We start from the raw sequence: 13,040 nt of genomic DNA, 5'->3' as shown, positions 1-13,040 counted from the left end.
ATTCGATCAGTGTACGATACAACCACTGATTTGAATGTTTTATTTCACAGTCAAGTTAAATACTGCTTCCATCTCCTGGGAGTAAAACTCAAGCTTCCCGTGTTTTTACAACTTAACTTCATTCAACGTCAATAATTATCTCTTATTTATGAATTTACGTGAAAATTGAGATTCCCTATTTGTCAAGAAATCTGTCTCTTCCTGAATCTTGCATTCAAATCACTATACATGTCTTTTCATAAAGATGCAATATAGAATCGAATGGAAAACGAAAGCACAAGCGAAAAAAAAGATAATTTGAAATAATTCCCTGACCTGTTCCATTTATATTTGCATTGAACCCCGCTGTAATTTGCGCTGCAGGCATCGTTCACGGCAGCTGCAATTCTTCCCCAGTGAGTCTTACCCAAGAGGCGCCCTCTGTGAGAATCGTAACACAGATCTTCGAATTTCAGTAGCAGCACATCGATGGCACGATTTGGCCAGAGCTCCTCTCTGTAAACCCTAGAAGTAGACGACTCCATCTCCTTTCTCTTGTTACATGGCAGCGCTACTGTTACCGTCAATGAAGCGGGAGGAGCGGAAGAAGCAACAACTCTGTCGATCGAGTCATGACAAGGCTGAGATTTTTCCATCATTTTCTGCAATACGGATCGCATGCGATCGATTGAGACCTGCTTACTAGAATTGAGCGCGGCTGCTGCTGCTTCTTCGTCCTCCTCCTCTTCCTCTGAGGGTTTGAAGCGCGCGGGGTTGCAGTGCGAGCGATTGGAGGTCATGGATTCGAGCCGCTCCTCGCCCACTTCACGCGTGGCTTTGTCGTGGGTGCGGTGGTGTTGTTCATTGTTGTTGTCGTGGTTGTTGTGAGGTGGCGATGAAGTGGAAAGGCGCTCCTCTAATAACTGTGCTACTTGAGCAGCTTCGCCCATTTCTCGGACCAAACTCCCACCCATGTAATCTAATCAACTCGTCTCTTTCGCAACGTTGTCACTTATTCTTATTATTTTTATTATTATTCTAGTTTTAAGATCAGCTATTGATGATCACTATGGTCCATTATTGCTTCAAATTGATATTTTTTAAGTTGCAGCTGGATTTCTGCAATAGATATTCATTTAAAAGTAGTGAAATGTTTGTTTTTTAATTAAAAAATAACTATATATTAAATTAGCCGTTTCTTGGAAAAAAATATGTTGGAAGAAACTCTTAAGGTGTGTTTCACATGATAAAATAGCTGTTTCAAAAAGATGATTAGGTTATATTAAATATTTTTATTGAAAAATCATATATATAATTTTAAAGTATTGAAATGTTTGTTTTTATATTAAAAAATAATTATATATTAAATTAGTAGTTTTTTGAAAAAAATATATGTTGGGAGAAACTCTTTAGGTGTGTTTCACATAATAAAATAGTTGTTTCAAAAATACTATTAACTTATATTAAATATTTTTTGAAAAGTAGATATATTTTAAAATAACTAGTATATCAAACTATTTTTAAAGACGTCACTAACAATGAAAAATTAATAGAATATTAAGAGTAAGTTAACATCAAAAATTATTAGGTATAAATAACAAATTGTAAGTTATAATTGATAATACATAGTCTAATAGTATATCTATAGCTTAAAAGCAAACTATAAGTGAATGACATGAACGAGAGTCTAATAAAGCTGGATTTCTCAATAGATATTCATTTTAAAGTATTGAAATGCTTGTTTTTTAATTTAGAAAATAACTATATATTAAATTAGTGGTTTTTTTGGATAAAATATGTTGGAAGAAACTCTTAAGGTGTGTTTCACATGATAAAATAGTTGTTTCAAAAAGATGATTAAGTTATTAAAAAAAAATTAAATAGATATATTTTTAAAAAGTATTGAAATGTTTATTTTTTAATTAAAAATTAACTATATATTAAATTAGTGATTTGATTGAAAAAAATATGTTGGGAGAAACTCTTTAGGTGTGTTCACATAATAAAATAGTTGTTTCAAAAAGATTATTAAGTTATATTAAATATTTTTTGAAAAATAGATATATTTTAAAATAATTAGTATATCAAACTATTTTTAAAGACATCACTAATAATGAAAAATTACTAGAATATTAAGAGTAAGTTAACATTAATAAATTATTAGAAATAAATAAAAAATTGTAAGTTATAATTGATAATATATAGTATAAAATATATATATATATATATATATATATATATATATATATATATATATATATATATATATATATATATATATATATATATATATATATATATATATATATATATATATATATATATATATGGGTGATCCCACAATAATGGGTTCCACTTTTTGACCAATTTTGACACTGAAATCAATATTTTTGCAACAAACGTCATGTTCAAGTGACTATATCTCCAAAACTATAAATAATTTCAAGATGACATAAACTAGTCATTTTGAGTACTTTGTTCTACTTTGTAACCATATTTTTTAATCTAAAAAAAAAATTATTTATGTCAATTGTTTTTATCTGTAATGCCCCGCCAAGGGATCCAAAGAATTAACCTAGAATTTCACTAAGTTTGGTAACATTTTTTTTATTTTTTGAAAGTAAATACCACATAAAACTTATTCACAATAACGGAAGCAACAGTAATGTCCATCTAAAGAGTAAACATAATATGCACAACATGTTACATTCTTTAAGATCCCTTAACGTTGGATTACATACATGAATACAACATCCACATGAAATAATAATGATAAGTCCAATGTTCAATTATTACATATCCAACTGCTCATTCATCCACTGTACATGTCACAGGGTATGAAGGCTTAAAAGAATATACATATGTAGAATAAGGTACATCATCCTATTCTAATCCATGATACATCAAAGTAAAGATAATCACATGATACTCATGATACATCATCATAAAAGTCATTTACATCCATCATAAAGATCAAATAAAATAAACTAAGTGCATGGTTCCTCCCAACCGTTAATAGCATCATTAGACCATCGTGGGCCCTAGCCATCCCTCCGTGTGTAACATCCCAAATCACCGAAGAGATCATCGGTATTAACATAGTAGGAATGTCACTCCTAATAAATACAACATCATATGTAGAAAGTAATCTAATATGCAAATATAAGCATAAGATAACATCATCTAACATATGCTAATCATCAATGAAAGGATACATATCCACCATCACGAAGGACGCATCAGCCACGATGTCTCAATGAATCTCAAATGATAAGAGTGGAAAATACACTACCACCCGACCACGTGGTACCTAAGTGGTCCACTCCCACCGTGCTGAGGAGATAATCTCAAGTCCCAAACAGGCTATCAAAAATCACATAGCACAAGTCTCTAAAGTCCAGGTATACTAACTCAAAGGTTCCAATCACAAAACATACATCTACTTCCCAGAGGCACACAATGACATATAGGAACCTACTATGAAAGCGAAAAAGTGTCATCGCATTTATCTCGTACAAGTTACCCTTGCAGTTAGCTAAACTCCACGGGTCCATACAGATCTCATGTGGCCACTAGTATCCTTTCATACTAACAAGACATACTATGGAATGCAAGGTCGCAACCATGTGTTCTCTCTACTCCCATCCTAGCCTATACAAGCACTCAAGGCATGGGCGAGAACCAAAACTCTTATCTTTTTAGGTTCATTCAGTTAGTATTAAGTGTGAATGTTATCACTTATTAATCCAACTTACAATGAGTTACCCTGGCAGCTTCTTAGGGCCCTGACCCCCATTGCAAGCCACTTCCCGACACTACATGTAGATATCCTACCCTAATGCTCATGGTATCATAATCATAAAGAAAGTCCATAAAATCATCAAATATCCACAATAGGAATCATCAAATATCCATGATAAAATCATCAAATATGCATAAAAGCATCAAATCTCCATGAGCAATATCCATAGAAAATCATGACTACAATAGCTCTCTATTGGCAACTGAAGTATCACTGATAATCAAAGTATCCATTGGTTCTTAATAACCAAAATATATCTCAACATAGATCACCATATCCATTGGTTCTCAACAAGCAACCAAGAATATCTCAAAAACATACTGATCGAAGACTGCAAAATGGTTGAGTCATACATGTCACAACATGACATCATCAAGAATAAATCCACATATTAGTCCCATCATGGCAACTAGAATATATCCAAGGATAACTGATCGATGACCAAAAATAATGGTTAAGTCAAGGGTCTCAAACATAAGATTCTCAACTATAACAATCAGTATACACAACCAATACATAGAGCATTCCATCACATAATCATGGTTGGGTTTATAAAGATCGAGAAATAAAACATCATCATGACATCACAATCACATAATCCCTCGAGCCTCTGGTAGACGTCCTATACTGGTCAACACTAGTCAACCCAAAACTCAAAACATTAGCATAAGGAATACACAATGTAAACACATGTTTTGGTTTTGCTAAGTGTTCAAATTTAAATTCAAATGCCAAATTTCAGTTTATGTTTCCAAGTTTAGAGAAAGAATTTAAAGAATCCCTTATGTACGTTTTTCCCCATGTACTATTTTTGAATAGATTAAAAGTTTGCTCTAAACTTCAATTTCTAATTATAATATTTAAATAACGTTTCCACCAACTTTAATTTCCATATACTTTATATATCTTATAATCTTAAACTATTAATTAAATCTTAATAGTTTAAACTATAAAATTACAAAACTATTCATCATTATAAAAGATAAACTCTTAAATCTTTTATCAACAATTTTGAATCTTTTAATAACATATATATATATATATATATATATATATATATATATATATATATATATATATATATATATATATATATATAATATTAGTTTCACATTTTATAAAAAAAATTGAATATTATTAATTTCGATTCATATCACATAATAATAATAAAAAATGAATAACAAATTTTCTTTTAACAAGCCGAATTGCCTTAGCCGTCGGCTGTCACCAAAGTGACACCTGCCGCGGGTACCCTGCGACTATTACTGTCGCGGGTACACTACGTAGCAAGTACCGCGCGACCATGCTGAGCATGGGTACGGGGTGCGATTCCGCCCCCACCCAAATGTGCATTAATATATTTTTTTTTTTAAACATACAATCGCAGCGCGATTTTATAAATTGCGAAATACGTTTATTAAAACGTTTCCGCCCACAGTAAGGGTATCCGACTTTTAATTCATATGAATATATTATATATATACATATGTATGTATATATATAATAAGGTATACGTATATATATATGTATATATATATATATATATATATATATATATATATATATATATATATATATATATATATATATATATATATATAATATACAGAATCACAGTATATTTATAAAAATGATAATTTATAAATACAAGCTTTCATTTTCAGAATCTCTCTATGAAACTTGTTTATTTTAAAATTTTCTGATAACTAACTCTAATGGGTTTGTCCATGAATTGCAACCCTAGCCCGTGTCATTTTCAGATCTAAGCATATAGAATCCTCAAATAAATTTTATTTGCCCAAATTGAAAATGCATAATGAAGACATATGGAAGACACGAAGAAGACAGGGGAAAGCAAGATGCAGAAGTAGCATAAGTGAAAACACAAGAATCTACCCGGATTATGATGCTAACTCGCTCTTCCTCAGATAACCCGCAGAGCAAGCTCCCCTTCTTCAGAATTCTTGAATCCTCCAATGCTTCAATTGTTCTCCACACTATCCACGCTATGTCCAAGCTTCTAAGGAATGCTCGAATATAAAGAGCTCTCAGGAAAACCCTAGAATGCTTCTAGAACCAGCTGGAAGATGTCACCAACTAAGCATGGGCCTTTTTCCAACCTTTTTGATAAGCCCTAGGGTTGTAGACACCATGTGCTCAATTGAGGCACTAACCCCCGTGTTGTTGACACATGAAAAATGGAGAAATACGTTAATTTCCAAGCAAGCTTATAATTCCAATTACTTTTTAATTAATTTTCATTTAAATATTTATAACTCCCATTTAATTTAATAACTTTTATTTTAATTTTTATAACTTTTATTATTATTATTTGTTTATTAATTTATTAGTGTTTTATAATTATTATTTATTTTAATTTTCTAATTTTCTTTTTATTTAATTCTTTTCTCTCAATTAATTCTCCTTGAATAATTAATTATAATCAAAATATCAAAAATCATGATATTTAATCTTCTCAAATAATTAATTTATTAATTAAATCTATTTGTTAAGATTTAATTAACAGAAAATTCACCATAGACCTTCATGACAAAATATGAAAACCCATCATAGGTCAATTCATACAAAATCAGTCTAAAGGATTAAAAATCACGAAATATGTCATCCGACACATTCAGTGGGTGCTCAACTCTGATACTTGTCCTAACTCACTAGGACAAATGGTTTTAGGGTTTGGGATTTGGACTTGAGAATTTACCTCCCTTCTCTTATCATTGAGATAGTATAATAGGGTACACTCATCCTAGCAATTCAGGGAAGTCGATACTCGGTACTTGCAACCTGCAGAAAAACCATGCATGTACATACAATATATATAGTGCTAAGCTAAACAAGCAATGGCAGGAAGTGGTGCATCGTGTAGATCCCGACTAAGCAGGTGACTACGACTCCCTTCCTTAACCACATCAGAAACGCCATACAATAAGAAAACACACACACCATACACATGCAAGTATGGGGTAAGTATCCATAATAAAACACATGAAATAATAAACCATCTAACTAATCATCAACAATAACTGAAAACAATATAATGATCATCATACATACATGAAATGTAAAGTCTAAATGATCTCATCATATAACAACTAAATCTATAACATAATGTTAGATAGTCTCAAAACAATACCACTAATCCATCAAAGTCTGATAATAATAGCAACAAAGAGTCTAGAAAAGATGTGAACGAGGGTAGGCACTACATTATCTCCTCTGAAAAGTGGTACATAATAAAATTCAATATTTTAAAAAGTGACAGTCCGTTTGACACACATAACTTTTTTTCTAGAAAGGATAATGAAGTAATTCTTTCGACGTTAGATTTGTAACATCAATATCTAGAGGATGCATTTGGTTTGATTTATTTTGGTTGAATATTGTATAGTTTAGGAAGTTTTGAAGTGACATGAACCGTAATTCAGACATACATTTCGTTTGACACAGATAATTTGAAGTCAATTTATCATAAACCATTTTTTTTTTTGAATAGAAAGGTATCTCAATAAGCCAATTCCTCCATATTTTTCAAAAAAAAATTGACCTAATTTACTAATTTTTTCGAGGTGTCAAAGTTGGTTAATGTTCAATCGGTAATGAACCTATAATGAGTTAAACTCATATTTGAAAGTCTTAATGATTAAATTATGTAATAAAATTATAATCGTTAGAAAACTTGCTCCGAGCAGCACATTTTGATATTTTTTATTTTACAGTAGGAGATCATTCTCTTGCAATTATGGCAGTCAAAAGAACAAAAAAAAAATTTAAAAAGGTTGAAATTTTTGTGATTTTGCATGTTCGTGCAAACATGACATTCGCGCGAACACGTTAACCATGTTCGTGCGAATGTATGTTCGCGCGAACATGCAAATCATGTTTGTGTGAACATATTTATCACATATGTTCACGCGAACATACGAAATATGTTCGCGCAAACATATGGTAAACTCAATTTTTTATTTTGCAATTTTTTTCATTTTTGTTCGTCCCACTAAAGTGGAATCCATTATATATATATATATATATATATATATATATATATATATATATATATATATATATATATATATATATATATACATACATATATTATACTATGTATTATATGTAAGTTATAATTGATAATACATAGTATATAATATATATATATATATATATATATATATATATATATATATATATATATATATGTATGTATGTATGTATGTATGTATGTATGTATGTATGTATGTATATATATATATATATATATATATATATATATATATATATGTGTGTGTGTATGTATGTATGTATATACATACATATATATATATATATATACACATACATACATATATATATGTATGTATGTGTATATATGTATGTATATATATTGTATGTGTGTGTATATATATACATACATATATACACATACATATATACATATTACATATATACACATACATACATATACATATACATGTACATGTACATATATGTGTATATGTGTGTGTGTGTATATATATATATATATATATATACATATATGTATATGTATTTATATATACATATACATATATGTATATGTATTTATATATACATATACATATATGTATATGTATTTATATATACATATACATATATGTATTTATATATACATATACATATATGTATATGTATTTATATATACATATACATATATGTATATATAAATACACACACACACACACAAACACACATACACACACACATATAAAAAGAAAACTATAAGGGAATGACATGAACCAAGTCTAATAAGCAGCATTAATAAGAATAAAAATTTAGAGAAACAACTTATACATGGTTTTCCACTCCCTTAATTCTCTCCCTCCTCCTCTAAATCACATTTGACCAATTGGGCTTTATATTACCTTTGTCTACAGAGCATATAACCATCCTATGGGATCTTCATAGATTGCTTTTATTTTTGTTGTGTTCTTCCCAAGCCTCATCTTCCTCACTTAACAACTTGAATTTGGGATTTTTGGCTAAGGGGAAGGGGTTTTTGTCCTTTCCTCTTATAGTTAGTAGAAGCTTTAGAGCTTTAGTTTTAAACCACAAACTTTCATAGAAATCACCGAAGGTGTGGGAGTTTCAGGGGTCCCCACCCTAGATGTCAGCTTTGATGCAACAAGATAGAGCATGGATTTTAAGGAAACTCTATTATTATCAAGTTGATATTGTAATATTTATCTACCTTGTTAATGATTTTAAAAATTGGTGTTATAAAAGATGATGGATTTTTAAGATTTTTATTTTTATCTATTTATGTTTAAAATATCAAGTAAATATAATTTCTCAAAAGCTTCAAATTTCCGTCTAAGAAATACTACCACATCATCCTTGTAAAATCGTCAATGAAAAATATTTTTTTAATCAGAAAATGGCTTGCAACACTCTATCATTTTTCGGCATCCTAAAAAAGTTCATTTCTACTCTCGGTCCTTGGATTCTTCAGCTCCCCAGGGCAATTAGGTTTCATTTTATATATGGAGATCCTCCTACAAACATTCTCATTTGAATTTTCTTTCCTTCTTTAATGGAGGATTGTCCTACCTCAATGAAGAATTTGAAAGGACCTCTTGTTGAAAACCCTATGTATCATCTTGGACAATGAATGATTTGCCAAGCCCTAAGCACATGAAATTAGGCCATGGGGAGTAGCAAATTGCAGAGGTGGAGCTTTTGAATCACAATGGAGCAAACCCTAAGAGGAGACCATCCCAAGGCAAGAAGTTATGGGTTTAATTTACCAAGATATCATCATTGGCAATAGGGGCAAATGTTATCCCTTTGGATCATTTTGATGCCTTGCCTCATCTCCCCCATCCTTTGGCTTCTCTACCTGAGACAAATCATGTTGTCTCTAGGAAAAAAAAGCTCCAATCTAGAGTTAAAACATTTGGCATTCTCTAGCCACCTATGTTAGTGATCTTGAAGGCTCATGCCCTAGAACTCCAAACCCTAATCTTGAGCAACAAATTTACTAACAAATTGTGGGTTTACTGCAAATCCAATGAGTTATTCGCAAGATGGTGCAGGGTGAGTCCTGCACATAGAAAATTTAAGGATCGGATGTAGATTGTCTTTGGCAACCATGTAAGTATTTTGACCCTTAAAAAAATATAATTTCTATAAATTTGTAGACCTCAAAGAAAAATTGTTATGTGGGCAACCTATATTTTTATAAGGTCAACAAATTAAATTCGTTAGATGGTCTCCAAATTTTAATCCAAATTTGTTTGATGAAATTAAAGTTCTAAAATGGATCATGATCAAAGATCTTCTTGTAGAACTCTTACAAAGCAATATTTTAAGGCAAATTGGAGATTCTATCAATATATTTAGGGGTTTAGAAGAAAAGTTTATCTCTAGTAGAAATGAAGCTTAATGATGTTAATTTAAAATGCTAAGGGCTTATCACAAATCATTATATTTATTATTTGCATTTGGAAGTCTTCTCAAGCAAATTAACTGGTAATTTATTACAACATCCTCCTTGATGTGGCTCCTATAATATTGCAGAGGATTATATAGAAATAGATTTTGATGGGTATCAACAAGTAAATGCCAATGTATCAATCTCTTTTAACCCATAGAAGGGAGGCTTTATATTTCATGAAAATGGATTATCTCCTCCCAGGAATGGTTCTCCTGAAACCCCAGACCTTCCCCGAGAAGATTTAGTGGAAGAAGGAGATATAGTGAAAGGTCTTGTCTAGAGAGATGACTCCTTGGAGGTACCTTTCCCTCACCCTCCATCCCCCCCACCCCCACTTACATATCATTTTCAGTTCATATATTACATGCATCTAATGATTGGTGAAAGTTTTAATAGTTGAAGTTTGAACTTCTGATTCACACCCCCCCACCCCCAGAAGTACATGTTTCCCATTTGTAATTCCAACATTTTCTATGTGTTATGTTCTCATCTAGCCTTTGTATTTGATCTTCATGATGGTGGTGCGCCACACATGAGCACGTGCATGTGTATTTGTTAGGTGACTTACAAGGCCCAATCTCCCATTTGTATTTTAGTGGAGTTATGTTCATGTGGGGTTGGGTTAGGAATATGCATGACTATAGGCACTCATCGTGTGATGAGCATGGGTATGTAGGGTAAGGCGGTGGAGGGGCTTCTCTTGTAACTCATGTGGTGTTCCTAACGTGGTGTACATGTAGAAGTTTCTAATAAGTGATAACTTAATTAACTGATAGAAAATTAAATAAGATAAGAAATGTAAAGTCGGCCTCCTAAGGGTGGTGCCGAGGGGAATGGTCAATGAATCATAGTCCTTGTAGTTTAGCCGAGGACATAGCATGTCAGCCTCCCAAGGGAGTACCGAGGGAAATGGTTTGTTAGCATGTTCACCAACTCTCCACCAAAGTCCCTACATAGTTACCCATAGAGTGCCTGACCAGGACCTATTGTACTTGTATTGTTGGATGATCTTGGTTTTTATCATCTTTACTATCTGGAGTGAGTGTTAGCCATGGATGTTTGCTTTATGTGTATTTATGATTGGATCATTATCTCCATCAACATGACAAGAGTGAACCTATAGGTTCCACGTGGTTGGGAGGCGTAGCTACCTTCACTACTGTGGGGGACTAGTGTGCAGAGATGATCTATTATCCTAGTGCAACCGTTGCTTGTTGTTTCACTTGGTACTTTGGGTTCTGGAGTATGTTATCTTATGATTTATGATTTCATTGAAATGCTTGGATATCATGTTTAGATGATGTTAGCTTATTTGACGAATTCTAGTATTATGATGTTTAGCATATGATTAGATGATAAGTTTGATTAGTCGGAATATCAAATGCTTTACTTTTTAGCATGTTGGATTTTTTTATTCTTACGATGTACTACATTTTTATTCTTGTGCATTGTGATGTTACTTTTGTACACTATGATATTGCTTTCAATATGACTTATACTGCTATGTTTTAGATGGTAGGATGTAGTTTTTGTCTTGCAATTATGGTATTTGAGTGTCTAAGCCTCGATTTCTAGATCTAATACTCCCTCATGTGGAGGATATTCATTTCTTAACTTTTTATCTTAATGTTTTCTAGCTTGTTGATTTGAATCCTAGCGTGAAACTGTGCTTTCTCGTTTGAGAATGTAAAAGTTTGTGTGGTGTGTTGGGTTTCCTCGTGCAGCTCGTAGCATTTCCTCACGCGAAACTCCACACTAGTTTTGGGTGTTTTGGCTATTGGGCCAAGCATGTCCTCACACAAAAGGCAGATCCTCATGTGGCTTGTTGTACATCCTTGTGCAAAAATCTGTCAGTTGTGTTTCCTCCCATGAAAAAATAGGGGCATCTCCACTGGTTTTCACGGAATGCAAATTGGTGTTTTAAGTTTCTTTTGGGTTTTCTTAATTTTCCATGCTTAGACAAATTTGAAATTCTTTGTTCTATTGCCATATTTAATCTTCATTTCTTTGTCGAGGGTATCAATTTGGTAGTGGTGTTTGAAGAGTCATTGGTTGTCAGGATTGTGGTTAAGTTTTCCATTGCGATCTTTGTGATCCTCGTATGTTGGGTGTCGTGTACATCCATACTTGTTTTAAAAAAAAAAAATTGGCTTGTATTGAATCCTTGTTCTAAGGATCTTTGGGTGGGCCATTATAAAAAATACTTGGTGGGAAACATCATTGAGAACTAGATGATTGAAATTCAAATCATATTGCGACAACTTGAAGGAGCGAGAGAAGAGTCAAGAAAATCCTTGACAAAAAGGAAAGAGTTGGCAATTCAACAAAATGACACACAATACAAAGAAGTTGATATAGAAGGACTATTTGACAGTGGAAAAATTATTGATAATAATGCAACAATAGTAGAGCTACTAGAGAAGGACAACATTTTAAACAAAGAGGTAAAAGAATTCAAGAGAGAATAGGAAACCCAATCAATGAAACTATGTGAAGTGATAGAGAAAAAGAAGAAAGCAGAATAAGACAATATGATGGTTAAAGAGGATAAAAGACATATGGTAGCTAGACTAGAAGAAAGATCATTTGAAGTATAGAAGCTCACAAACAATAAGTTCAATATGATGAATCAATTGATAATTACTACTCAAAAAGAAAACATGAAGGACATGGAGATCACAAGTTTAAGGTCACAAAATGAGAAACTAAGAAATGAGTTGAGGATTGAAAAGGAACTTCTGGAAAGAATGAACAAACCAAGTGAAGCTATCAAAT

General features: G+C 31.9%; 1 protein-coding gene across 2 annotated transcripts in view; it reads right to left on the bottom strand.

The window, feature by feature from the left end:
* The window catches only part of LOC149566293 (uncharacterized), a 46,358-nt gene extending 45,347 nt beyond the window's left edge, over positions 1–1,011 (bottom strand). The window contains exon 1 of one of the 2 annotated variants that reach the window (XR_016362153.1): positions 316–985. Coding sequence is in view for 1 of the 2 variants with exons in the window: in XM_089819698.1 (XP_089675824.1) it covers positions 316–953 (638 nt within the window). In the remaining variant the exon portion in view is untranslated. Of the gene's footprint in view, positions 1–315 lie in introns of both variants that reach the window. The other variant, XM_089819698.1, reaches the window with a different exon arrangement.
* Between the last annotated feature and the right edge of the window lie 12,029 nt (positions 1,012–13,040).

This window comes from Cupressus sempervirens, chromosome 3, assembly GCF_028749045.1.
Source record: "Cupressus sempervirens isolate cs-2001-9-10 chromosome 3, ASM2874904v1, whole genome shotgun sequence".
NCBI classification, from domain to species: domain Eukaryota; kingdom Viridiplantae; phylum Streptophyta; class Pinopsida; order Cupressales; family Cupressaceae; genus Cupressus; species Cupressus sempervirens.
Note: the sequence above shows the minus strand (reverse complement) of the source record. Positions and strands in the feature narration are given on the sequence as shown.